General features: G+C 45.6%; 1 protein-coding gene and 1 long non-coding RNA gene across 5 annotated transcripts in view; one reads left to right on the forward strand and one right to left on the reverse strand.

Annotated features, from left to right (window-relative positions):
- Positions 1-5,917, reverse strand: part of LOC308578889 — a 39,026-nt gene extending 33,109 nt beyond the window's left edge. For all 4 annotated transcript variants that reach the window (XR_014004176.1, XR_014004177.1, XR_014004178.1 and 1 more), the window contains exon 1: positions 5,266-5,917. This is a non-coding gene — a long non-coding RNA (uncharacterized lncRNA). The remainder of the gene's footprint in view (positions 1-5,265) is intronic.
- XPNPEP2 (X-prolyl aminopeptidase 2) overlaps positions 1-26,066 on the forward strand; it is a 36,136-nt gene extending 10,070 nt beyond the window's left edge. Inside the window, exons 6-21 of the mRNA XM_081179435.1 lie at positions 693-779; positions 2,890-3,036; positions 4,200-4,301; positions 5,163-5,244; positions 6,249-6,447; positions 8,287-8,376; positions 9,127-9,236; positions 9,765-9,842; positions 14,029-14,100; positions 16,088-16,148; positions 20,257-20,326; positions 21,398-21,502; positions 22,041-22,100; positions 22,635-22,711; positions 23,588-23,686; positions 24,311-26,066. Of these exons, the coding sequence (XP_081035561.1) occupies positions 693-779; positions 2,890-3,036; positions 4,200-4,301; positions 5,163-5,244; positions 6,249-6,447; positions 8,287-8,376; positions 9,127-9,236; positions 9,765-9,842; positions 14,029-14,100; positions 16,088-16,148; positions 20,257-20,326; positions 21,398-21,502; positions 22,041-22,100; positions 22,635-22,711; positions 23,588-23,686; positions 24,311-24,505 (1,634 nt within the window). The 3' untranslated portion in view covers positions 24,506-26,066. The remainder of the gene's footprint in view (positions 1-692; positions 780-2,889; positions 3,037-4,199; positions 4,302-5,162; positions 5,245-6,248; positions 6,448-8,286; positions 8,377-9,126; positions 9,237-9,764; positions 9,843-14,028; positions 14,101-16,087; positions 16,149-20,256; positions 20,327-21,397; positions 21,503-22,040; positions 22,101-22,634; positions 22,712-23,587; positions 23,687-24,310) is intronic.
- Positions 26,067-26,734: the final 668 nt, after the last annotated feature.

Below are 26,734 nucleotides of genomic sequence, written 5' to 3' on the forward strand. Positions count from 1 at the left end.
TGAAACCAACCTTGGAGGTGGTATCAGAGCCACTGTAAAACAGTGTGTCTTGCACCCATCTTCCCCCCACCCTAGTCTGTGGAGGATACTATGCACAGTGGCAGCAAACGCTTCTGAGAGTGCAAGTAAAAATAACAGCATCACCCTACCTTTCTCCTGATAAAAGTCATCTGTTGGGGCAACCAAGGTCAGTCCAGTCCCATAACCAGGACTGAACCCAGATTGAAATGAATCAAAACAATTGGTTTCACCCAAGAGCGCCTGGAGCTGTTACACCACTACTCTCTCAATCCCTAAATCCGAAAAGGGAGTATTTGTAGCTGTGCAGTAGTCACTGCGAACCAATGAGTCCAGTGTGGGCTTTTTCAGGAGTGATCAAATCACTGCCCCTTTGACAATCACCAGGACCACTCCCTCCCACCCACCCTGCAAAAATGCCTTAATCACATCCTGGACCCACTTGACCCGCTGCCCTGTCCAGATTCATCCAAGTATGCTGCTGTGATGTCAGCATCAGGGAGGCAGTTCCATCCAACGACACTGGGTGCTACTGGCTCTGCCATTGAGCTATGGCATTAGTTGACTCAATGGGCAATATTACCAATGAAATTGCAGCTAGCTTCTTCTTCTCCTGAGGTGGTCGATGCAGCTGCTGGAACACTCACCAGTGTTCACTCTCCTTTCTCTTGCAGTCTGGATCAACTCTATTGGGCAGTGGATTCTTCAAGAAGTTTCAGCTGGGGAGAGAATTGGATTGGATCCCTTCCTCTTTTCTATTGGTAGGAAGCACTGTTTGTCACATCCACACTATGCATTTAAAGCACATGGTTTCCCCCCTAAAGAATCCTGGGAACTGGAGCTTACCCCTCACAGAGCAGCCTTAACAAACTACAGGTCCAGCTCGCACAGCCCTTATTCCGCTTCTGGTCTGTGTTTCCTTTTGGAAAAATGAGGCACAGCAGAGACTATGGTGTCTTTATGATACATGGTTTATTTACACATATATACAACCTGAAGCCTAGCTAGAGAGGGATACAGAGTACCACAAGGTTTCTATTTCCCCCCTGGTTGCAGCCTTGCAGCTCAGCAGCAAATCACTCATCTCTAACTTTCCCCTGACAGCTTGCATCACTCTGTTCCTCTCAAGCTTTCATTGTCTCGGCCTCAGAAATAGGCCCCACCCTTTCGTGATGCTAATGGTTCATTATCCTCAGGCCATCACCTCAAAGGGAATTAAGACGACTCCATTACCTTTCAACTCATGCTGATTTCCTAGCATTAAGAAGTGCCTAATACCCAACACAGGAAGTCTGCCCGGCATGATATGCTAATTAAATTATTAGGACACAGGTCAAATACACACATGGATCTATGTTAAACACACATGAGTGCGCCTATTTCCTGGTTCTAGCATCCCAACTTTAATTAAATTCTAACACTAACCCGATCCAGAATTCAGGTTGTCTTGCACCACAGATTCATAATAATACAATAAATAAAACAAGATTACTTAAACAACATGCAGCATCCAATAGGAAAAATAACAAGAGAGCTTCACAGTTTCAGCTTAGTGCTAAAGACACCCCTCCCATTATGTTGCTCAGTGTCCCTCGCTTGCATTCACTTGCAGGGCTCCCAAGCACAAGGAGTTGGGTAGTTGCTCAGTGGGCGATTTTACCTTCTAAGAGGGATGGAGAGGCCTAAGTCCACCCAGAGTCTAAGAGTAACTGCTCTACTACAGGTGACTTGCTCTTCCCCTCTCCCACAGACCCTGGCCAAGGAAAGCTGCTCTGTACCTGTAGGCAGCTATGGAGTCATTTTCAGTCCCTGGATTGAACTAATTCAGTTTAATTAACTTTTTAAAAAAAAATCTGAATAACGCATGAAAGCAGTTGCTATAATTTCCAGGTGAACTGAATGTGAATTAATGGCTCGTCCCCACTTCCACCTGTCCAGTGCAAAGAAAGCATGATGGGTCTGAGCAGTTTCACCTTTGCTCCCCACCCCGCCCTGCTTCCCCCAGAAAACATGCTCTTTAGCAATTAATTGGAACAAATGGCAATCTGCAGGAAACCTGATTGCCATTTGCTGCAATGCAACTCTAAACCATGGGTTTTCCCAGGGGAAAGCAGTGGGGAAAACAGAAGTAAGATAAGCCCTCAGTTCCTTCTGCAGCGGAACTTGGGGAGGTTGTATAAATTCAATTTTCATTTTCATTCAATAATTTTATACATGGGACTACACTGTGTTTAACTCTGTGTTTGAGTATGGTCACTGCATTTCACATTTTTACCTATCTAAAAAGTACAGTGGTACCTCTACTTACAAATGCAATCCATTTCGGGGTGCCATTCGCACCCTGAAAAGTCCACAAGTAGAGTGCCGCAACTGCATGTGCGCGAAGTGCGATAGTCCGCTTCTGCACATGCGCGAAGCGCACAGATCGCTTTTGCGCGTGCGCGCGGGGTGAACCCAGAAGTAAACACTTCCGAGTTTGCTGCATTCATAACCTGAAAAGTCGCAACGTGAAGCAAACGTAACACGAGGTATGACTGTAATGCTGCTATTTAAGTTCAAATATTGTAATTGTTGGGGAGGAGGAACAACCACTCACATTACATAGTGTGTTTCGATGTTCTTTTAAGTATATATTCTAATTTAGCAGAACGACTTGTAAGATACTGAAGGCTGGGGGGAAACCACCGAGGACGACATGAATAAACTGAATTTAACTGTGGACTGAACTGGAACAGAATCAATTCCCTTTGGGAACAAAATTAGTTCCTTTTCTGTAATCGTTCTTGGCTGGAACTAATTTCTTCTGGAAATGATATTTACAATCACTGGTGATTTTTCCGCATCTACCTGCTTGACATCATCTTTCCGCAGAAAACTGGGAGAGCTACAACCAGGCCCTGGAGGGTTCAGATATAATCCTCATTCCCCTAGAGGACAACCTGGTGGACCAAGCATGGGGAGCACAGAGACCTCCTCCTCCCACCAACACCATCTACCAACTCAATGACAACTTTGTGGGTATGTTCATGAGCCATGCATGGACTGGTGCCGGCCTTCCTGGGGAAGTGCCACACCTCAGTGGCAGAGCTCCTGTCAAGAACAAAGTCCTAGGTTCAATCCCCAGAATCTCCAGGTACAGCAGGGAATATCCCCTGACCCCTGTCTGAAACCCTGGAGAGCTGCTGTTAGCCAGTGTATACAGCACTGAGCTAGTTGGCCAGTGCTATGACTATAAGATGGATTCCTGGTATGCCCCGCAGAGGACCTTAAGGTCCATGAATAACCATAGTTTAGAAGTCCTGGGCCCTAAGGAAGTCAGACTATCCGCCACCAGAGCCAGGGCCTTTTTAGTGATGGCTCCAACCTGGTGGAATGCTCTGTCCCATGAGACTAGGGCCCTTCAGGATTTAACCTCCTTCTGTTGGGCCTGTAAGACAGAGCTATTCCGTCTGGCCTTTAATTTGAATTCAGCCTGATCATTTATTTCCCTTCTCTTCTCTCCCCCTCCCCTTTTATGAAGATCACCCACTCTGAGACCCCACAGCTAATTCTCCCCTGGCCTCCTCGCTGGCCCAAGTAGGACCAATTCAGCCAGCTAGCCCTGGGGGTTATCTAATGCTTATTTTCCCTAAATTGATTTTTGATTTTTGAATTTTATTGTTATTCATGTTTTTATACTGTATTTTATGCTGCTCTTAAAATTAAGTGTTTTAAATTTGTTGTTAGCTGCCCTGAGCCTGGTTTTTATTACTATTATTATTCCTATGTTCATACATTACACTAGAGTTACTTGGCAAGACTGGCCTCTTTTCTCTAACATAAATGAAGTTCAGGGGAAGCAAGAAAAGACATTCAAGTTGGCATGCTTCAGTGTTCTAATATTCCCTAGTTTGACTTGGCATCAGGCAGATAAGTTCTTCTGTATATATTTCCTATTTTCATCTGTTTGGTTTATCTCTCCTCCTATTGCTTATGTAACTCCGTAATGTGTCCTGTACACTGATAGCCCGATGCTGTCCAGGTTTTTACAGCTGCCTCTAATACCTTCATTTCTGGACCATCAAAACTGGTTCTTAACTGCACATGGTCTTGCATGTGGCCCTCATGGAGCCACAAGGTTAGCGAAGGGACAGGCGGGTGCCAAACCACCTCCCATTGCATCTCACCTCCTCTTCTTTCAGGGAGCAGTTGGCAAGAGAAGATTTCTGTTATCCGGACTCAGATGGAGAATCATGGCAGGAAGCCCACAGCAGTCCTGCTTTCTGGTCTCGAGGAAACGGCCTGTGAGTGCTCCGTTGTAATCAAGTTAATGCACAGCTTGCTTTCTATATTTCCATATTCCCTGTTTCTGCAGCCTCCTCAGCTATGTCAGTACACATTCCCTTTGTTGTCCTCACTTGCTGTTCCTGAGCTACTCCCACCAGGGCTGGCTCCAGAGAGTGGCATTGTTAGGAAAGCTTCAGATGCTTTGGAAGCAGAAGGTTGCGTGTTCAGTCCTGTGCTTCTTTAGGTAGGGCTGGGAAGTTCCCTTTGTGAAACCCCAGAGAGGTGCTGTCATTCACTTTATACAACACTGAGCTAGATGGACCAATCACATCCCTGCCAATTAAAATTGTACAGTGGATTGTGAAGATCTTGCACGTCAAACTCTTTCTCCCCAAAAGATCAGACTTTTTTAAATAAGGAAAGTGATTGGGAAATGCACTGGAGAATGTGTTGATAACATTTGCTTTGGCGCAATGTCATCTAACCTCCCCACAAACAAATCAGAATGAATGCACAATAAATATCCACCATCGTCTGATCTCCCTGCAAACAATTCAGAATGAACGCTTAATAATAATAATAATAATAATAATAATAATAATAATAATAATAATAGGTCATCTGAATGTGCCCTTATATACAGTTTGCACGCCACCCCAATCTCTGAGCTGTGCAAGATTCCAGGGATTTCAGGACGACGCACGTTCACTTCAGGGCCTTCTCCTCTGCTTCCCCCGTGACTCTAATCCTGTCTCTGTTCTGCAAGCCACTCTCCCCATAACCCTACCCTGCTTCCTTCAACCACTTAAAAGCCTCCTAGGTGAAAAGAAGAAGAAGGAAAAAAATGGAATTTGTAAGAAACCCCTGCCTTTCCACAGGGCTCTTCAATCTTCGAGGAGATGACATCCCTTACACACCTGTCTTCTACGCTTACACACTTCTCACCAAGACAGATATCAGGTACTTGAGCAACTTACTCACCGTCTCAGACAAGGGTCTGGTTCAAACAAGTGGGATCCAGAATAAAATGGCTGCAGTGTGAGATGCTCTCCTCAGGGTTCATGCCAGCCAGCCATGCCCTCTTCCATAACACTCCATTTCCTATCCTCCATTTCCTGTTTTACCTCCCCTCCCCCCAAACAGAAACTCAGCATTTTGTCCTGACTAAGCATTAGGGATGAGGGAAAAATTCTATGCAGTTTGTATTTACAGGCAACGCTACCAAATTCTCACTTTCAGTCTTCATCTCGTTCCAGGAAACACAGCCCTCCTTCGAAATTCTCACCTATCTGAATTCTGTGGTGCAGTTCTCCAGCCAAACGATGTTTGCAAAATTCCCATAAGTTCCCTGAGAAGAGGGATGGGCTGTTTTTAAACCACTCTTGAAAACTGGAGCTCTGTGAGAAGAATAGAGGCATCCTAACAGCTCTCAGAGCCCTTAGCAAACTATCTTTCCCAGGATTCTTTGGGGCAGGGGAGGCCATGGCTGTTTAAAGCAGGAGTCAGCAACCTTTTTCAGCCATGGGCCGGTCCACTGTCCCTCAGAACTATGCGGTGGGCCGGACTATATTTTTTGGGGGGGTGGGGGAATGAACAAATTCCTATGCCCCACAAATAACCCAGAGATGCATTTTAAATAAAAGACACATTCTACTCATGTAAAAACACCGGGCAGACCCCACAAATAACCCAGAGATGTATTTTAAATAAAAGGAATAAAAGGACACATTCTATTCATGTAAAAACATGCTGATTCCCAGAACATCCGCAGGCTGGATTGAGAAGGTGATTGGGCCGCATCCGGCCCCCGGCCCTTAGGTTGCCTACCCCTGGTTTAAAGCGATTTTAGCTGTTTACTAGCACATTAAATGTATAGTGTTAGAGGGGGCCAAAGTGAATCAACAAAGTAACACACAGTTGTTTGTTCTTCCAATCTCACTTGGTTTGCCCCCACCCCTCCTTAGTCTGTTTGTGAACCAGAGTCGACTGAGCAAAGAGGCATCCCAGTCGCTGGTCTCTCAGTGCCCAGGGCCCCTGTGTGTGCAGGTGGAGGACTATAATCAAGTAAGCACAAGTGTGAGAAAGTATGCCCAGCAGGATGGCGTTCGAATCTGGATCGGGACTGAATACACCACCCTAGGACTCTATCGAGAAATCCCCCTGGTAAGTAAGAAAGATGGAGGGACTCTTGTACAGGGGAACCATTGAACCAGAGAGGAGGCTGCACTGGAAAAACTGGGGGGAAAGCATAGATATCTGCCTTCCATTGAGTCAGACCATTGGTCCATCTAGCTTAGTATGGTCTACTACACTGACTGGTCAGGGATGTGGGTGGCACTGTGGTCTAAACCACTGAGCCTCTTGGTCTTGCCGATCAGAAGGTTGTCAGTTCGAATCCCCATGACGGGGTGAGCTCCTGTTGTTCTGTCCCAGCTCCTGCCAACCTAGCAGTTCAAAAGCATGCCAGTGCAAGTAGATAAATAGGTACCACTGCAGTGGGTAGGTAAACAGCGTTTCCGTGCACTCTGGTTTCCATCACGGTGTCCCTCTACGCCAGAAGCAGTTTAGTCATGCTGGCCACATGACCTGGAAAGCTGTCTGTGGACAAACGCCAGCTCCCTCGGCCTGAAAGCAAGATGAGCGCCACAACCCCATAGTCGCCTTTGACTGGACTTAACCATCCAGGGGTCCTTTACCTTTTACCTTACCTTACACTAACTGGCAGCTGCTCTCCAAGGTTTCAGATGGGGGGCACTCCCAGTCCCATGCGGAGATGCCAGGGATTGAACCTGGGACCGTCTCTGTGCAGAGCAGATGCTCTGCCACTCAGCTATGGCCCTTCCCAGGTAAAAAGGAAGAACATAGAGAGTGAGCCATCATCACCACTCATAGTTTGGAAACTTAGGAGAGGAATCTGCCTTGTATCAAGTCAGACAATTGATTCACCTAGCTTCGTATTGTCAACCCTGGGCCCATCCATACGGGAACCCCTTTCTGTTTGCTAAAAGCAAAAGTTTTGTTGTTTTCATATGGCATCGAATAGTGCATTGCCTCCATTCACTGTGCAATTAAGAGCATAAGAGCTTGCTGGATCAGGCTAGTGCAGCATTCTGTTCTCAGTGGCCGACCAGACGCCTGCGGGAAACCAGCAAGCAAGACCTGAGCACTCTCATCCTGCAGTTTCCAGCAGCTGGTATTCAAAAGCATGCTGTCTCTGAGAGCATAACCAACATAGCTAGTAACTTCCTGCACAGGAAGCTCCCTGCATGGTTTTTGCATGCTGTTTGCTGTCTTAAATCCTGCAAAGTTTCTGCACCACCTGACAATGTTTGCAGCGGGTGGCAGTGCATGACAACTGAGCTGCCAAGCCTTGCTTTTTAGGTCACACAAGCTATTATTAGGCACACCTCTCCTTTCACTCTGGTTAGGGCATATGCATTTGCACAGAAAGTTACCTGTGCAGAGGCATGGTTTTTTTCCTGGGTGGTGTAACTGAAGTCTCTTTTTTCTGCACTGTATTTCACCACAATGCCTTGTAGAACTAACAGGGGGAAAGTTGTGAAAATGAAATAAAATGCCATGTGAATTCAGCCTGAAATTGGAAGATTTGCTAATCCCCCTAAACCTAGATAGACCTTTCATCTGATCCAGAGGGACTCTTCCTCATGTCTTATGTTTGTTACTTCACAAGTGTTTTTAATGTTGAGCTCTGGGAATGAAACCAGGCTCCAGGACCAGAGCCCTGCCTCAAATGGAGTTCATTGAAGGACACAGCAGACATCAGGAGATGATCGTGCGTACATACAGGCAGGCAGGCACTCTAATATATGCTGTGAGAACTGCCACATATAGAATGCAGCATAAGCAAAGGGGAACTGCGCAACATGCTCTGCAAGTGATGACAAAGGCCTGCCTCCAGCTGGTCTGCTTCATGGTAAGCCGACAGGTGCATCCCCCCTGAGAATGGCCTGTTGACATGGTTGCCTCCTTCCTGTCTTACAGGAAAAACTCTTGGTAGAGGAGTACTCTCCTGTCATGATCACCAAAGCAGTCAAGAACGCCAAGGAGCAAGAGATGCTGCGAGCTGCCCATGTATGTAAGCCCACCGCGAGTGCAAAAGCAGTGGAATGTTGTGGTGCAATGATCTTGTGAGTTTAGATTTGGGTCGAAGCTCAAGGGAGTTCTCCTAAACCACAGCAAGTGGATCCTTTACCCATGACTGTCTGGACAGTGTTGCCTGAAGCCTTTGGGGCTGGCACCCATCAGGACTGGTGGGGGAGAGGGTGGCTCCTCATCTTTGACAGTTTCGGGGGTTCTTCATCAAATATCAACTTGGGGGAGGACCCACAAGGGCATCTTCAGCATTGAACTCTGGGGATCCTGCCTGCTCCCCAAGATTCTCAACCCATGGGGTGTCTGTTTTGCCTTCTGAGGACTCCATGTCCAGTACCAGGTCAGGGCTAGACAGGGTGCTGGAAGAGATTTTACCATGAGGCCATGTTGCAGCCATATAGTGTGGCTCCAGCCAACTATGATGCCTTCTGCAGATGAAAACTTGATGCAGGGTGTAGACAGTCAAAATGGGACATCTGTGAATGATGTGTGCATTCCAGAACAGACATGATGATAAAATGATATTTGAATATTTATTGCAATCATGTGTTCCATTTGGTTTTTAGAGAGAGAGAGGAAGAGAGAGAGAGAGAGAGAGAGAGAGAGAGAGAGAGAGAAGGGTGTTTTTGGACATGCTCATAAATTTGCAACGTGGCTATTTATTATTTTGCTGTAAGTTTTATTATAGCAAGGCAGGATAGAAATACTAAACAATGATTACAACCACAGGTACGAGATGCCATTGCAGTGATTCGGTACTTGGTCTGGCTGGAAAAGAATGTTCCCACCGGTTCTGTGAATGAAATCTCTGGCGCCCGTTATGTAGACCAGTTGCGTAGGTCAGTCTGAAAAGGGCAATGCTTCATTTAGGCTAGTTTTGCCATGGTCTGATGATTACCACATTGTGAGAACATGGAGGAAGGCCTTTTTACTGGTGGCACCAGTGTTGTGGAATGCCTCTCTGCTGAAATATGAGAAGCCCCATCTATATTGGCATTCCCCTGGCTATTGAAGGTACACCTGCTTAGACAAGCATTCATTCCCCTGAACTTGAACTTCTTGACCTATCTATTTTAATTGGGGGGTTTAAAAACTGTCTCATAGTTATGCTTCGGGTATAGGGTTGTATAGAAATTAAATAAATAATAAAAATAATGGTATTAAATCTGAGCGGTTTTACTATTTTTGTAGAGTTGTTTTATTATTTTATTTTAATTATATATGGAATTTATAGTAGATTTCATGCTTGTAAATGGCTTAGAAGCTTTTGTGGCATGTAAACAGTACAGTATGAAAATCAATCAGTGGTGATGATGCTGCGGAGGGTGAAAAGGGTGCCAACCAGAGTTTTCTCTTTCCCTCCACAGCGAAGAGGCCAACTGCAAGGGGCCCAGCTTTGAGACAATCTCCGCCACTGGACTGAATGCAGCTCTGGCCCATTACAGGTAGGGATTGAGGAGAAATTTGGTTTGGTTTGCAAGCCTACCTGATTCACATTTACCAAAACAATACGGGAACCGAAACACAGGTAACCTTCGAAATTCACAGTTCCACAACCCAAAACATGTGGACAGCTCCCTCTCTCAGAACGAAAGTAGTGGAGGACTCTACCATTTGCTTCTCATATCACTCACCATTTCCATCTCCTTAACTAGGGCCTATAATTAGGGATGGATAGGGATGGAGGGCTCTGCCCTTATCAGTTCCCCCCTTTCCTCATTTTCCCACTCTTAAATTCAGTTCTCCACATTTCTGCAGCGATCTGTGATTTGTGAAAATTCATCAGCATTTTAGTGCAAATTTCTCCTAATAAACAGGTTGTTTTTTTGTATGCAGTTTTGACCAATGTACACATTTGGAGGCTCCAACTGCATTATACATTTAAAGCAGTATCACCCCCACTTAAAACGGTAAAGGCTTCACTCAAAGAATCATGGGAACTGTAATTTGTTAAGATTGCTGAGAGGTGTTGCCCCTTCAAAGAGCTACAGTTCCCAGAGTATTTTAACAATCAATCCCTCTTCCCAGGGAACTCTGGGAATTGTAGCTGTGTGAGGGGAATAGAGGAATCCTAACAACTCTTAGCACCTTTAGCACAGTTCTCATGATTCTTTGGAGGAAACCATGACTGTTTAAAGGGGGATGATATTACTTTAAATTATAGATCATTACAGTAGGCTACATTCCAGCAACACAGAAATCAGGCCGGAAACACACGATCCTGTCCACACGATAACATTTAAAGCACATCTATGCCACTTGAACAGTCACAGCTTGCTCCCTTCGAAACCTTGGGAACTGTAATTTCCCCCAACAGGGCTACAGTTCCCAGCAACCTTAACAAATGGCAGCTCCCAGGATTCTTTGAGGGAAGCCATGTGATTGAAATAAGGGACGTGGGTGCCACTGTGGGTTAAACCACAGAGCCTAGGACTTGCCGATCAGAAGGTCGGCGATTCGAATCCCCGCGACGAGGTGAGCTCCCGTTGTTCGGTCCCTGCTCCTGCCAACCTAGCAGTTCAGAAGCATGTCAAAGTGCAAGTAGATCAATAGGTACCGCTCTGGCGGGAAGATAAACGGCGTTTCCGTGCTCTGCTCTGGTTCACCAGAGGCGGCTTAGTCATGCTGGCCACATAACCCGGAAGCTGTACGCTGGCTCCCTCGGCCAATAAAGCGAGATGAGCGCCGCAACCCCTGAGTCGGTCATGACTGGACCTAATAGTCAAGAGTCCCTTTACCTTATGTGATTGAAATGCATCAGTGTGGCCTCTTCTCTCCCCATCTTTCAGCCAGACACAAGCGCCCAAGGAGGAGCACAAAATGGGGGTGGTGAGAAGCGTGGCCAGGGGAGAGGAGGTGTGGCCTAGAGAGGCAGTCAGTCCAAGGGAGAGCCCCAAAGGGCCAAACAGAGAGGTCTGGAGGGGCAGATTTGGCCTCTGGGCCTGATTGTTCCCTACTTCTGCCTTACTGCCTCCTTGCATTCTCCACAAGAACAGTTGAAAAATGGGGTTTGTTAAAACTGGCGTCACAGCCTCTGAGAACTTAGGCTTGGCACACATTACCACTTACTTTGGCTCCAGTGCAATCCCACCGCTGGTGTTTGAAGCAATGCACACATGATACTGAGCCACGGTCCCTATCCGCACTGTTGTTTCTTGAGATATACTGCTGTTTGATGCAGCTTCTACCCGGTTTGAAAACCTAAACTACGTTCACTTCACAGTTAAGCTGAGGTGGGAACATTCGAAGCAGATGTTGCACATCTACAGATGGCAGATTCACGAAGAGCAATGCTGGGCTGGGGGTGGGGAGAAATCAAACAGTTAATGTGCATCAGCTGAAGACATCCCCCCCACCCCCTCACTGGTTTGAACAGCAACATGCAAGCGCAATGTTGTTGTTGTTGTGTGAGAGAGAGAGAGAGAGAAAGAGGGAGAAAGAGAAAGAGAGAGGGAGACTTTGTTGCATTTTAAGCTACTGATGTGCACATAGCCTTGGTCTGCAATGCTCACATAAAGGAGCCAGTCCTAAAAGCCGTGAGCATGTAGAGGGAAACCCCAGAGCTGCCAAGAATCTGCACAAACCGGGGTGGGCAGGATCTAAAAATGGCATGCCCAAATATAGGTTGTGGTTTGTGCACATGGGTTCCTGAGCGTGCATGTCACACCTGCCTCTGCAAAGCACAGGGAGAGAGAGCCCTGCTGGTGAATTCAGCATCCTGTTTTCTCAAACTTGCTAGCCCCCCCCCCCCCCCCCCGCTTCCAGGAAACTCACAGAAAGGCACAAAGGCAATTATATCCCCACCTGGGAGCCTTGGGACATGGAGGTGCCACTAGGGAGCTCATTCCCACAAGAGGCAATAATGACCACCAATTTCAATGGCTTTAAAAGGAGATGGTTTGTGGAGGATACGGCTGCCAATAGTTGCTAGCTGCTCTGTTTGTATGCTACATTCAGATTCAGAAGCAGGCTGTCTCTCTGGGGAGCTATCCTGGGAGAGAGCTGTCGCTCTCTTGCTCTGCCTGTGGGCTTTCCAGAGACACCCAGGTGTAGACACCCAGTGCATTTAAAGTATCTGAGAACTCTAGCTTCTTCATGGTGCTGGGAGTTGTAACTCTGTGAGGGGTAAACTCAGGGGCTGGCCAGGTTAGCCCACAAGGGCACAGGCCTAGGAAGGCACAAGAATTGCACCTCTGGCCTGGAGTGGCTAGGAGCCTGCATACACCCCTTGTGTATGTGAGCCTACTGGAGGGCTCTGCCAGCCTACTGGAGAGGGCTGCTCCTCCGCTGTTCGGTCAGGCATACAGGCTCCTCTGGCCATCTCTGCAGAGGAATCCAGTTGCTGGTGTGTACTGCTGTAGCCAGGTGGGCAGGAGCGGGACTGAACCTAAGGGTCAGGGGTACCTTTACCTTTACTTCACTGTTGCAGCAGCCCTGTGGAGCCCTCTCCAGTTGGCTGGCAGAGCTTTTAGAAGTGTGAGCAGGGGCTCGGAGAGAAGAAAGACAGAGAGAGCAGGGAAGAGTTGTAGGAGGAGGAAAAAGGAAGGGGAGCAGAAGGAGGCAGAAGGGAAAGCATGGCGCAGAAGGAGGCAGTAGGCAGACAGGCAGACAGACTGATTGGGGGGATGGGGAACAGAGCAGACCCAACTCTGATGGCCAGGAAATCGCTGTCGGAGTGCAAAAGGTGAAGAAAAGCAAACTTTAAGTTTCTACTCCATAGTCTCTCCTGGCTTTGGAGGCTCCAATACAGTTCCTTGCCAAGGGCACAAGCACCTAGGTTCGCCTCTGGGGAAACGACGATTCACAAGATTCTTTGGGGTGCTGCTTGAAATGTATGGTGTGTACATACCGTAGCCCTGGTTGGTCACTGTAGAAAACAAGAAGAGGGTGCTGGATTAGTCTATCCTTTGGTCTGATTCAGCAGGGCTTTTCTTTTTTTACTAGCAGCCTGTGTAGGTGGAGCAGCCTCCCGAAACCAGCATCCCTGCCACTTACTGGGTGGGACTTGGGTGGCCCATGGTGGTGGCTCGGATGGGATGCACTAGTGAGAGTGGCAGGTTGGCACTCGGTGCAGCCACACAGCCCGGCCTCACCACAACCTCACTCCACACAAGGCACATTCAGATAAGCTGCATTGGCCCCAGTGCTGGGAGGACGGCTTTGCAGCGCATTCCCACCCCTTGGGCCACTGTTGCTTCTTACATTCTTGCTCTGTTTTTCTGATTGTAAATTGTTGTGATCTTTTGTTTCTCTATTGTTGTCATTTGCCGTAGGACTTTATGGTGAAGGGCAGGGGAGGAATAAAAACCATCATCTAAACAGAGGCTGTGTACAACCCATGCCTCTAAAGCACATGACTTTCCCCCAAGGAATTATGGGAACTGCTTGTTAAGGGTGCTGGGGATTCTAGCTCTGTGAGAGGTAAACTACAGTTCCCATGAGCCTTTGGGGGGAACTATGTGCTTCCATATAATATTCCTTTACTCTTATTTTGTGAATGTTGCCGCCTTATCCTGTTTTTGAATTTCCCTGCGTCTGCTGGCGACTGAACACTGAGCTTGGAGGCACAATTGCCTGACCCAACATGCTAATTCTGATGTTCCTCTCTGTGTCTTTCTTTTCCTTTTTCAGCCCATCCAATGCTACCGCCCGAAACCTGACTGTGAATGAAATGTACCTGCTGGACTCAGGGGGGCAATATTTGTGAGTATGGGATGCCCTCTCTCTCTTTGGCCAGGCTCAGGTGCCTGCACCTGGCAGCGGGTTTTATGGAGAAGCAGCTCACCTTGTGGGGCAGAGCCTCTGTGCTAGGTTGCTGGCAGACAGGTCACTGTACTGTAGGAGGGAGAGAGGAAAGTGGCAGGAAGGTCAGCGGAGTGCAAACACACTGGCAGAGCCAATGTGGCACTCCTGCTGATGTGCTTACACATCACCAACTTCCCCACTGCCTCACCCACCCATCCCCGTCTCCTGGTAAACACCAGTGAGCCGTCTGCTGAGAAGGTAGCAAAGAGACTCCTCCCCACCAAGCAAGCTGCTTCTGGATTTATGGAGCTTTCTCCTATCAAGGAGAAAGCACTCTGAGTATGCCCCAGTGACAACTCCTTGTACTCTAGGGTTTGGTTTCATCTATTCATCTCTGAAACACAGCGTCCTACCCTACAGACTGCATCAGAGGCAGATTTAGGGGAGTGCAACTGGTTTGGTCGCACTGGGCGTGGAACCTGGGGATGCCACAACTATTATTTAGAATGCAGTGAAAGAGGTGGGGGGCACCAAATTTTGGCATCACACAGGGCGCCGCTAAAATTTGAGAACTCAGCATCTGCCACTGACTGTATGGAGTGTTAAGAGCAACAGCTGGGACCCTCTTGATAGTTCTGCTGCCCTCACAGGCTTGGGGTGGTAGAATCATAGACTTGTAGAGTTGGGAGGGACCCTGTGGTCATCTAGTCCAACCCCCTGCAATGGAGGGATTGTGCCTGTGGCAGCCTCTAAATTGTGGAGCTTCCTCCCCACAGAGGTGCATATGGTGCCTACATTATGTAGTTTTTGTCATATGCTGAAGACACACCTCTTTACCTTGGTTTTGACAAGGGGTATGTGTGGTTTAGGACTCACCTGTGATTTGTTTAAACTGTTTTTAAATTGTTGTAACCCACACTGGGACCTGCTGATGAAGGGCGGGTAATGAATTTGTCATAATACTTGTTATTACAAATGATTGGCCGCTTTCTCTATAAAGTCTGTAAAATGTTGTGAACAGGTTACAACATACAGTGGTACCTCAGATTACATACGCTTCAGGTCATAGATGCTTCAGGATACAGACTCCGCTAACCCAGAAATAGTGCTTCAGGTTAAGAACTTTGCTTCAGGATGAGAACAGAAATCGGGCTCCAGCGGCGCGGCAGCAGCAGGAGGCCCCATTAGCTAAAGTGGTGCTTCAGGTTAAGAACAGTTTCAGGTTAAGAACGGACCTCCGGAACGAATTAAGTACTTAACCTGAGGTACTACTGTATAAACTGTCAGAATATTTACTACCCGTCACATGATACAATTGAAATATCAAACTATGCCTAGGAGGAAGAACAGAGGTGCTCCCAAATTGTCATTATTTTTGTTGTTAAGATTCATTATGATCCCTGCTCAAGGAACAGGTCTTGTGGAGATCCAGGGTTGAGGCGCAATAAATGGTATTTAAAAACACAGCTACTCAGAATAAAACAGGTAACCAGAAGGAAGAACAAAGGCATTGCTAAAAAACGAAACCCTCACGTCCTAAATCAGGGTTAAGAGTCAGGCAAGTCTCTGGGAGCAATAGGTTCCACGTAGCAAAGCATGAACTGCTGCTCTCAAAGGTTCTCCACGTGCTCCCCTAAATATATTTGGCACAACTTTGGGGCTAAGTGAGGGGAGCCCGATCCACCAAAACAGCTCCTCACTACCTAAAACTAGGTAGTTTTATACACTCTGGACTCCTTAAGGAGTGGGGGAAATGCCTCTTTGCCCAGCAATTGTATTACCGACTTTGCTTTAAAATGTGGTAAGCCAGCCTTGCTACATTTTGGGAAGCCCTCCAGCTCCTTCCGCCAAGTGAAGCTCTGGACCTCTGTTGCAAAATCCTGACCTGACGGGGGCACCGTTGCCTGACAAAGCTCCCTTCGCTTTGCTTCTCTCACCCCTGCAGAGATGGAACAACGGACATAACCCGCACTGTCCACTGGGGGGAGCCCACAGATTTTCAGAAGGTACTGTTTCTTCTTCCTACACCTACACCTGGATTGCACACCTGGGACTCGGGGACAAAGTCTTGTTTCCCTTCTGCTGTATTTCCACCCCCACCCCCTTGTCTAAGTTACTTTGCCCTCCTTTTCTCTTGCTACTTTCAGGATGGCTATGGTAAAGCAGGTGGCTCCCAAGTGCGTTGTTGTTGTTGTTGTTGTTGTTTTTCCCAAAAAAATATTGATTTTCACAAAATTAAAAACACACTAACAAATAAACAAACAAACATAAATCATAACCTTATTAAAACTAATCTTCTTAACATTGTTAAGTGACTTCCTCGTATCCCCCTGGTTGAATTTCAGTGCTTATTATTTTAACGGTTTTCCAAATCAAAGTTCTTATAATTTTAACTTAATCACTTAACATCACTCTTTCTTCCCAATTCAGCATTAAACATAATAATTCATCACATTACTTATTTAAGTCCTAAGCCTAACTGGTAATTCCAAGCTTTTTTCCAATTATTTTAACTTAACATATTTAACTAAATAATCATTAAATTTCATCCATTCTTCCTGATACTCCTCCTCATTCTGGTCGCGGACTCTTCCGGTCAGGTCGGCTAGCTCCAAAAAGTCCATCATCTTCATCTGCCATTCTTCCACAGTTGGTAGTTCTTGCGTTTTCCATTTCTTAGCTAGTAAAATTCGAGCAGCAGTTGTGGCATACAAAAATAATTTAACATCTTTCTTGGGCAATTCCAAATCTGTTATTCCCAGAAGAAAGGCCTCTGGTTTCTTTATAAATGTATATTTCAACATTTTTTTCAATTCATTATAAATCATTTCCCAGAAGTCTTTCACCTTGGGGCAGGTCCACCACATGTGATAAAAAGTTCCTTCTTTCTCTTTACATTTCCAGCATAGATTGTCACAGTTATGATAAATCTTTGCTAATTTAACAGGAGTCAAATATCATCTATACATCATTTTCATTATATTTTCCTTTAACTTTGTACATGCAGTAAACTTGACCCCTCTCTTCCACAATCTTTCCCAATCCTCAAACATTATGTTATGTCCTACATCTCTTGCCCAATCTATCATCACTGATTTAACTTGTTCATCCTTTGTATGCCACTCCAAAAGTAACTTATACATTTTAGACAGATTTTTAGCTTTAGTGTCCACCAACTCCGTCTCCAACTTAGATTTTTCAGAAGCAAAACCATTTTTCTTATCTAATTTGTACAATTCATTAATCTGGTGATAATGTAACCAATTTAACTTATCTTTAACTTGATCAAATGGTTTTAACTTATATCCTTCTTTATCCTCCAATAATAAATCTGAATATGTCAACTATTTGGTATCCATATTTAACTTTTTCTGGGCCTTCGCCTCCATTGGTGAGAGCCATCTGGGCGTCTTCCTTTCTAAAAGATCTTTATATTTTATCCAAAGATTGTACAACGATTTCCTAATTACATGATTTTTAAATGCATTATGGGCCTTTACCTTACCATACCATAAATATGTGTGCCATCCAAACACATTGTCAAATCCCTCCAGATCTAATACATCAGTATCTTCTAGCTGTATCCACTCTTTAATCCAGCAAAGCGCTGCTGCTTCAAAATAGATTTTCAAATCTAGCAGGGAAAATCCCCCTCTTTCTTTAGAATCTGTAAGCAATTTATATTTAATTCTGGGTTTTTTCCCCTGCCAGATAAATCTAGATAAAGCTTTCTGCCATTCTTTAAAACATTTCACATTATCTATAATTGGGAGAGCTTGAAACAAAAAAAGCATCTTTGGCAACACATTCATCTTAACCACTGAAATCTGGCCCATTAATGACAATTTTAAATTTGACCATACCTCCAAATCTCTCTTAATTTCATTCCAGAATTTCTCATAATTATCTTTGTACAAGTTCAGATTTTCCCCAGACAGGTTCACCCCCAAATATTTAACTTTTTTCACAAAATCAAGGCCCGTCTTTTCTTGTAGTAGTTTTCTTTCATCGTTGTCCAGATTTTTCTCTAATACTTTGGTTTTGCTCTTATTTAATCTAAATCCTGCTACTTGTCCGAATTCCTGTATAAGCTCCAGTGCTTTTACTGCACTGGAGTCTGGGTCTTGTAATGTCAATACTAAGTCATCAGCAAAGGCTTTTAATTTATATTGTTTGGATCCTACTGTAATATGTTGTTGTTGTTGTTAATTGAATTAATATACCACCCTATACCCAGAGGTCTCAGGGCGGTTCACAGAAACGATCACAACATATATAATCAGAATAAAAACAACAACCCAATAACACCCCACCTGAAAAGAGCCACATTTTAGAAGGGTATAGGACAGGCATAGGCAACCTAAGGCCCATGGACCCCCACCACCCACTCGGTTGGCTCCCATGCAACACGCTAAACCGGTGCAGAGCAGAGCGGGGACCGCCTTCCGCAATGCTGGGCGGCTTCCCATTGGCTGCAGGAAGCTCCTCCAGCCAATGGGAAGCTGCGCACGCCTCCTCTGCGCCGGAAGGAGCGCTGGAAATAGCATTTCTGCATGCATGCATGCGCTCGTGCACACACACACATGCACTCCGGCCCACCGTGGTGTCTGCAGGATTGTGAACCGGCCCATGCCCCAAAAACGTTGCCGACCCCTGGTATAAGATGTCAAACAGATCAACCGTAAAGGTAAAGGGACCCCTGACCATTAGGTCCAGTCGTGGCTGACTCTGGGGTTGCGGAGCTCATCTCGCTTTATTGGCTTCCGGGTCATGTGGCCAGCATGACTAAGCAGCTTCTGGAGAACCAGAGCAGCGCACGGAAAAGCCATTTACCTTCCCACCAGAGCAGTACCTATTTATCTACTTGCACTTTGATGTGCTTTCGAACTGCTAGATTGGCAGATCAACCATAGGCCTGGTTAAAAAGTAAAGTTTTTGCCTGGTGCTTAAAGGTGTATAATGAAGGCACCATCACTTTGGGCAGAAATATCTCAACTGGCTTACCTCCTGAAACCTGTCCCCACTCTAGGGAGACCCCAGCAGTAACCAAGCCAAACGGTATATTGATTCCCTTTTGGAACTGATGTCCCTGGTACCTCTGCCTATATTGGGCACTTGGTGAGAGTTGGTACAGGTCTCCCCCTCCCCCCTCCCACTATGCATTTAAAGTGTACCCCTCCCAGAGCTGCAATTCCCAGCACCTCCATAAGAAGGAAGTATCAGCAGCCTTGGGGAACCCTGAGGTTTGCAAAGTTTACCAAAAAACACAACCAACAACACTTTTCAGGGGAGGATTCTGGGAAGAGGAGGGGACAAAAACAGCTGAATAAGAAATAAGTATGCTCAATGGAATGGCCACAAAATGTGGAGGGTGGGGCTGGAATGGTAAAGGAATGGACTGCAGGGCAGGCAGTGGCCGGGCAGCAGCACTCAACACTGCAACATTTTGTTGCAGGATTTGCATGTTGGTCTCAGTTTATGACTCTGAATGGAAACTCATCTGCTGTGCTCTGCTAGGGGCTTCCCAAACCAGACAAGGAAACTGGGTGCTTAATAAAAACATACTGTTTTATTATCTTTCACAACAGCAAGTTGTTGGCATCCATCTGTCTCGAGAGACAATGGAGTGTGCCTCCGAGGATGAAGTCAAACTGCTGCATTAGCAGTACCGAAGTGATGTCCCTGGGGCACAAACCTAGGCAGTGTGTATGGAGGTCCTGGGCTGCCCAAACAACAAGACACACACACCCTTGGCCTCACTGATGTGGTCCAAAGGAAAGGAAAGCAATACCTTTGGTTGAGCAACAACAAATAAGGGATTATTCTGTAACCCAGAGAATTCTGGGTGAAAGGACTCTGAGTGGGTGGGTGAAAGAGGTCTTGGAAAATCCCCCCCCCCAGCTTCATCCCTAAGTGCTAGATCAGGGTTGGGTTCCTCACCCCTCCCTGCCTCCCCTAGTGCTAAATAGATCAGTGGTTTAACAGTATAGGGCAGGTTTTGTGTGTTCTTACGGCATATAAATTTTCCATGAATCTGGCTCATCTTTTTTCCCCCTTCCATTTCAGACATACTTCCTTTCATCTCTTTATTTCTTCTTCTCTTCCACTTCTTAGGAAGCCTATACCCGTGTGCTGATGGGAGTCATTGACCTGTCTAGGCTCGTCTTTCCATCCAGAACTTCAGGTGAGAGGGGGCACCAAATAAAGTCAGCCCAGCTTCTGATATAGAGTGTTTGCCTCCTCCAAATTTAATTTCAGCTCTAGGAGGGGCAGCCCAAGGTCACACCCACACCATACATCTAAAACACATTTAAAGCACGTAAACGTATGGTATGAATGTGGTCCAAGACATTTTGCTGCCTGAGGCAAATGAAATGATTCCATGGACAGAAGCCGGCTGGACTGCTAGTTGACTCTTACACAAACACCAGCGGTGTTTTTCCACCATAACTGACATCTGCAGTCTAGTTTAGTAAGGGTGGTTAAGGCAGACTACGTGCGATACATACAGCTCTGCCTTCCATCAGTTCGCTGCCACTGCCATCAGCACCACTCTTACCTGAGGCAGCTTCCTCACTCTGCCTAAAGATAGAGCTGGCCCTGTGAACATGCTTCGGGCATAGGTGAGAGTCTCTCTGCAAGTTGTTCTGTTCCCGCTCCCACACTGCTTTCCTCCCGTGTCTCAGTTTTACTTAGACCCTGACCCACCAGGCAGTTCTCCAGACCTACAGCCTATGGGGTCACTGTTATGTACTGAAGTTCTCACCCTGGGCCAGCAGGGGGATACTGTAGATAGTTCAGATCCACATATGCAAATAAGGGATTGAAAGTGACGTTCAATGATTGGATAGTTACAGAAAGTGGTTACTGTTGCGTTCTAGTGGAGCTCTATATAAGCAGGCTGGCTGAACCCTTCAGTTCAGTTCTGTTCTGGCCTGTGAATAAACAAGAGCTGTTTGAAGAATCGCTGTGTCGTCTGATATGTTCACCCACAACTTAACAGTCACCTCTCAGGCCATGTCACACAAGATGTAGTGATGGCTGCCAACTTGGGTGGCTGTAAAAAAGAGTTAGACAAATTCTTGGAGGATATCAGTGGCCACTAGGCATTCTGGTTATGTTCCACCTCCACTGTCAAAGGAAGTATGCCTTTTATTACCTGTTGCTGAGATTTGCAGGTGTGGGAAAGGGTGTGCGGGAAAACTAAGTGTTCTCTCCTGCTGTTCCTCAACAAAACTTGACTTTTCTGTTTTAGGGAGATTTGTGGAGGCCCTTGCTCGCCGAGCCTTATGGGAAGCTGGGCTCAACTATGGCCATGGCACTGGTCATGGCATTGGCAACTTTTTGTCTGTTCATGAGTGTAAGTCGCACCAGGGTCAGGTTGAATTGCGCTTATATTGCCCTTCAACAGTGACAAACAATGAAACAAACATTTTAAAAATGGTAATCCACCTTCTACGCTACTAGAAGTTGAATTCTGGAAAATCTATATAACAGCCTGCCCTACACATTTGCTTATAGATCGGGTCTGCTGTAGCAAAGGCCAGTAATTTGCACAGGGCACTGAAGCTTTGCCAATTTATTCCAATTTCCTCCCCATCCTCCTTCCTTGCAGATATATTATGGACATTTAACTAAGCTCAGCCTATCAGGATACTTTCAAGCTGATCTCTGTAATATTCAGGACTAGAAACTTGGGGAGTTTTAACATGAAAAAATGAAAACCAAGACTTCTCATGATATTGTGTCTGTTTGCAGGGGTTGAGTAGCTTTGGTGAAATGCCATGGGAGAATTGGTTTTCAGTGCGTTAAGAGGGGAAGACTTCATAGCTCAGTAGGGATGGCAAAATCTCTTGGGCTGGTTTTCTGATAGCAATAACTGATCCTCTCACCTTTAGGGCCTGTGGGCTTTCAGGCCAACAATGTGCCCTTGGGAAAAGGCATGTTCACCTCCATAGGTAAGTGCCACATGATCTTCACTGGTTCTGATGCCACCAAGCCTTGCTTCCCCCTCCCCATCCTGAATTGCAGGCAGGGATTCTTTTTCTTTCTGGAGTTTGTATCTGGGAACTGCTAGGTGTTTTATTCACTACACCATATTCTAGAGAGGTACTTGTGTTAGTCTGTTACAGCAAGCAGAAGTAAGATTTTTTGCAGTTCTTTAAACCACATGAAATCACAATAATGTGCATGTTTACCAAAAGTCTTAGTGTGTCCGTAGTAAAAGCTGTCCACAGTTTCAGTCTAATAAGATTTATTGCAGCATAAGTGTCTGTCGTTCTGAGCCCATTTCGTAAGACCACCTTCCCTCTGGATTTCCACCCTCCGCACCCAGGAATTTGCATTGCTAAAGAGAGTCTCATTTAAATAAACAGCCTGACTGGTTTGGGCAATGAAGTAAGAAGATTTGCCAGACTGGTGGGGAGGGGGAGGCACAGAAGCACTCTGAACTCTCTCTCTGCCTCCTCTCTCCTTTGCCCCATTCTCTCCAGAGCCAGGGTATTACCAGGATGGTGAGTTTGGGATCCGCCTGGAGGACATTGCTGTTGTGGTAGAAGCAAAGACCAAGGTGATGCTTCTTCTCTGCCTTTGATAGGTCACTAATGGGTGGGCGCAAGAGAACCTGCAGGACATTTTCTGTACAAACCGTGAGCTGTAACCTTAAACAGGTAGAGATTCTGCAACATACAGGTCAGGCCTTAAGGTATTTGGAATCCTCAAAGTCTCTTTCATTCCCATTTCCCATTCTAAGGAGGACCCTTCTGCATGTTAAAAGGGGGGGGGGAGCATTTATAATTGTCCTTTGTGTGAAATAACTGCAGCCCCTAATCCAGGACCAATTGCATAGAAAGAGGACAAGGGGAGCCTTTTTGGCTGAAGTGTGGTGCAAAAAATACAACTCCCATCAACCCTGACAATTGATCATGATGGCAGGGTCAGGTGGGAGCTGTAGTCTAGCAACATCTGGATGGCCACAGGTTCTTCATACCTGCTATAACGCAATATCCAGGGCAAGGGTAGGTGGTCATTGTCACCCATAGGATGGTGGGGGACAACCCCATCACCCCTTGGATTTCCCTGGAGTCAACTCAGTCGTGTATGGACAACATTTGACTTCTTCACGCTATAACTTGACGACTGGCAATTATATATGTGAACAGACTTCACTAAGGGCCAGACAAGATGTGAATCTAAAGGTATCATGGCAAACCATGCCCATGGGTTGTTGTTGTTGCTGTTGTTTTTAAAGAAAAGTAAGTGCGGTGTGTAATTTTCATTAGGACTGTAGTATGTGAGGAACCCCTGAGTGGTTTTGGCTTGTTCACACGCCCGAGTTGCCCTTTGATTCTACAGAAGAGAGAATGTACATGCAAAACTCAACCTCACAAAATTGATGCAACTGCTGAAAAAAATGTGAGCCACCTCCTTTCTTTGTCTTCCATAGTACCAAATGTCTGAAGAACCCTACCTGACCTTTGAGGTGGTGTCCCTAGTGCCCTACGACCGGAACCTCATTGATGTGAACCTCCTGTCCTCGGAACAGGTGGGTGCAAGCTAAGGGTGGGCAGATCAGTCTGTTTCTGGCATTGTTCATTCATTCCAGCCCATTTCTACACCCATCTGCAATTTTTAAGAAAACACATACAAAAACTAACATTATATTTGCATGCACTTTATCCTAAAATATGCGTTTTTGCCCTGATAGGGGTACATAAATGATCATAAAACTTGTATTTGGTGTGCATCTAAAACATGCATTTCTGTATGCATTTTGGTATATTGAGCCAAGAACTGCAAAATTTGGAGAAGTGCAAAAGCTAGAAGAGAACTGTGCTCGATCTGTGAACTAGTATTTATTTAATTTAATAGGATTTCCTACCAGCCCTTCAGCATAAGGTCCTGGGGTGGGTTGCAGACCTGCACTCATAGAATATTAAAACCCAGTGAAACAATTTGAAACAGACCAAAGAAGGGCCCAGGGTGTATGAATTAGATTTGTTTGCTTAAAATTACAGACTGATTAAAATCCTCAAGCATCTCTAGCAAAAGCCTGGTGGGTAAAGAGAGCAGGGTCGTGCAGAGGGGAGGAGCCTGCCACACCAAACACAGTGTTCCATTTCTCTGTCTCTCTGTCTCTCCTACTCTGCCTGCCACACTCCCACCCCAGATCAAATACATCAACAGGTATTACGAGTCCATCCGTGAGCACATCGGCCGTGAGCTACAGAGACGCAAACTGGATGAGGAATACTTGTGGCTGGAGCAGAACACAGAGCCCCTTTCTCACACCAACCTGCTGGCAACATCCCTAAGTACCCTGGCTGTAGGCACCTTGACCTCTACTCTTCTGCCTAGGATGTAGGGCTGAGTTGGGGGCATTATACCACTTCACTGGTCCACATCGCTGCACTTGAGCCTGCCTCTCCATGCTGTTCCACCTCCAAACTTAGCCTACAGTTAGCAGCCATCTATGGCTGCCGGACGCTGTTGCTTCCAAAGCCTTCTGCCCATCAAGTCTCCGGCTCCTTACAGGACAAAATATATGCAAACAGCACTTGTTCTACAGAGATCCAGTCTGCTCTGAGAATTTGGAGAATCTGTGCTCATCTTTACCTACAGTATATCCAATAAAGGGCTCTGCCATTAGGCCTTAAAAAGAAGGGCCTGAGATGTCCATGTCTGAAAGTTCATTCGATGCCCTCCTTCATTCTTACTGCATTATGTGTCAGTGTCATTTTCCCCCCAGTTAAGAAAAAAAATACATCTGTATGTAAAAATGGCACACAGAAAAAGATACATCCCTATTTGACATCAGGATTTAATACAGCAGTATATATAGCCCCAAAGAAATATAAAAGGAGGAAATAATGTACTTGATTCCCATCTGTGCATGGGATTGTCTTCTTCATGTTTCACCAACTAACATGGAGCATCTGTGGCTGTCTCAGCCTGGTTCCCTCCAGATGTTGGACTACAGCTCTCAGTCCCTTGTCCACTGGCCATGCTTGTTGGGACTAATGGGAGTTGCTGTCCAATGACATCTGGAGGGCACCAGGCTTGGGAAACCTCAGTTTGGATTTTCTGTGGATTGTCGTTTGCTCCGATTGAGTTTTAAAGAGTGGGTTTTTTGCAGAGAAAGCTCCTAAGCACAAACAAAAACAGGTGCTTTGACATGGAGCTTTAAAGTACAGACTGTTCCTGGGAAGAGCAGAGGAAAGGTAAATGTTGATAAGCCCAATTTCAAGTGCATATTGTAACTTCAGTTTTTTTGCAATTAAAGTGGGCCTAAGTGATCCATTGCCTTTGCTCAATAAATCCACTTAAAAAAAAGAAACAGACTTTTTGCAGTTTGGAAAGCAATAGAGAAATGCCTTGAAAGTGTGGCTTGAAAGAATGATGTATAAACACCTGCAAGCAAATTAAGATGAATGTGGGACAAACACTCATTGTTGTATAAAACCACCTTGCAAACAGATCAGAAGGTTATATATTTTCTTCCCTCTTACTGCACTTACGATCATGATCTCTGCCCTGCTGCAATTTGGGGGTGGGGGCAGGGACAGAGAAGAGAGATGGACCATAGAGAAGGAAACTTTTAGAGCAACCCATACAGGGCCATAACCAGACAAAATGGCTGTGCAATAGACCATCTACACTTGGGGAAAATGCACAGAAGTTCAATTATGCTTTAAAAGTCTGATTTTCTGAGATGGGAGGAGGGCGAATGGACCAAAACAAGAGAGGAGCATATTTTGATCATGGTATCATGCAGGTGTCCTATAAAAAGCAAATGAACAAAACGCAAAGTTCCATAATAAATGTCAAGTGTTCGAAAAAGCCAAAATGTCAACGTCACGTGTTATGACTTGCATGGACAAGAAACCCTTTACTATTTTTAAAATAAAGTACAAATTATTCCAGTATTTCTTGACGTGAGCAGCGTGCGTCCTTCATTCTTGACATCGCACGAAGCCGGATTGCAAATGTCACGCAGCCCCATAACATTTTGTATGTTCCGTGTGCCTACCATCTCCTTGGCAGGGCTGGAATGTAATTAATTTCTCCCTCTCTTTTATTTCTTCTCCCCCACCCCCCTTTTTTAAAAGACATCCCTCTTTTGCTTTCAGCCTGGGACTATTATTCATCCACTTTGTTGGATTCCATTTTTATTGCTTGAGCTTGCTGCTTCAAATCACCAAGGTCATACTCATCTTCTGTGGGAGAGATTCATTGTGAGGGAAAATAAGATGGTCCCAGTAGCAGCTGCGCCACGGAGCGCATAACGCAGGCACAAACAAAACACATGCCCAAAGCGCATACGGCCAGGTTGTGTATTTACTGTGCAGATAGGGCATGCCATTTTAGGGAGTTAAACTTAATTTCTGTGAACTTTTTCAGTGAGGAGTTTTAACCCTATGTTTTTGGGTGTGAGGAATTCAGATCTGCTTTTATTCGTGACTAAACGTTTAGCTTGGTAAATCTACATGTGTTGAAGAAGCATATCAAGATGCTTTCAGAAAATCAAATAATTTTAGTTTTACCTTCTGAAAATGTCAGGTAATGCAAACAAACAAACAAACAAATGCATGTA

Source organism: Podarcis bocagei, assembly GCF_964188305.1.
Source record: "Podarcis bocagei genome assembly, chromosome: Z".
NCBI lineage: Eukaryota > Metazoa > Chordata > Lepidosauria > Squamata > Lacertidae > Podarcis > Podarcis bocagei.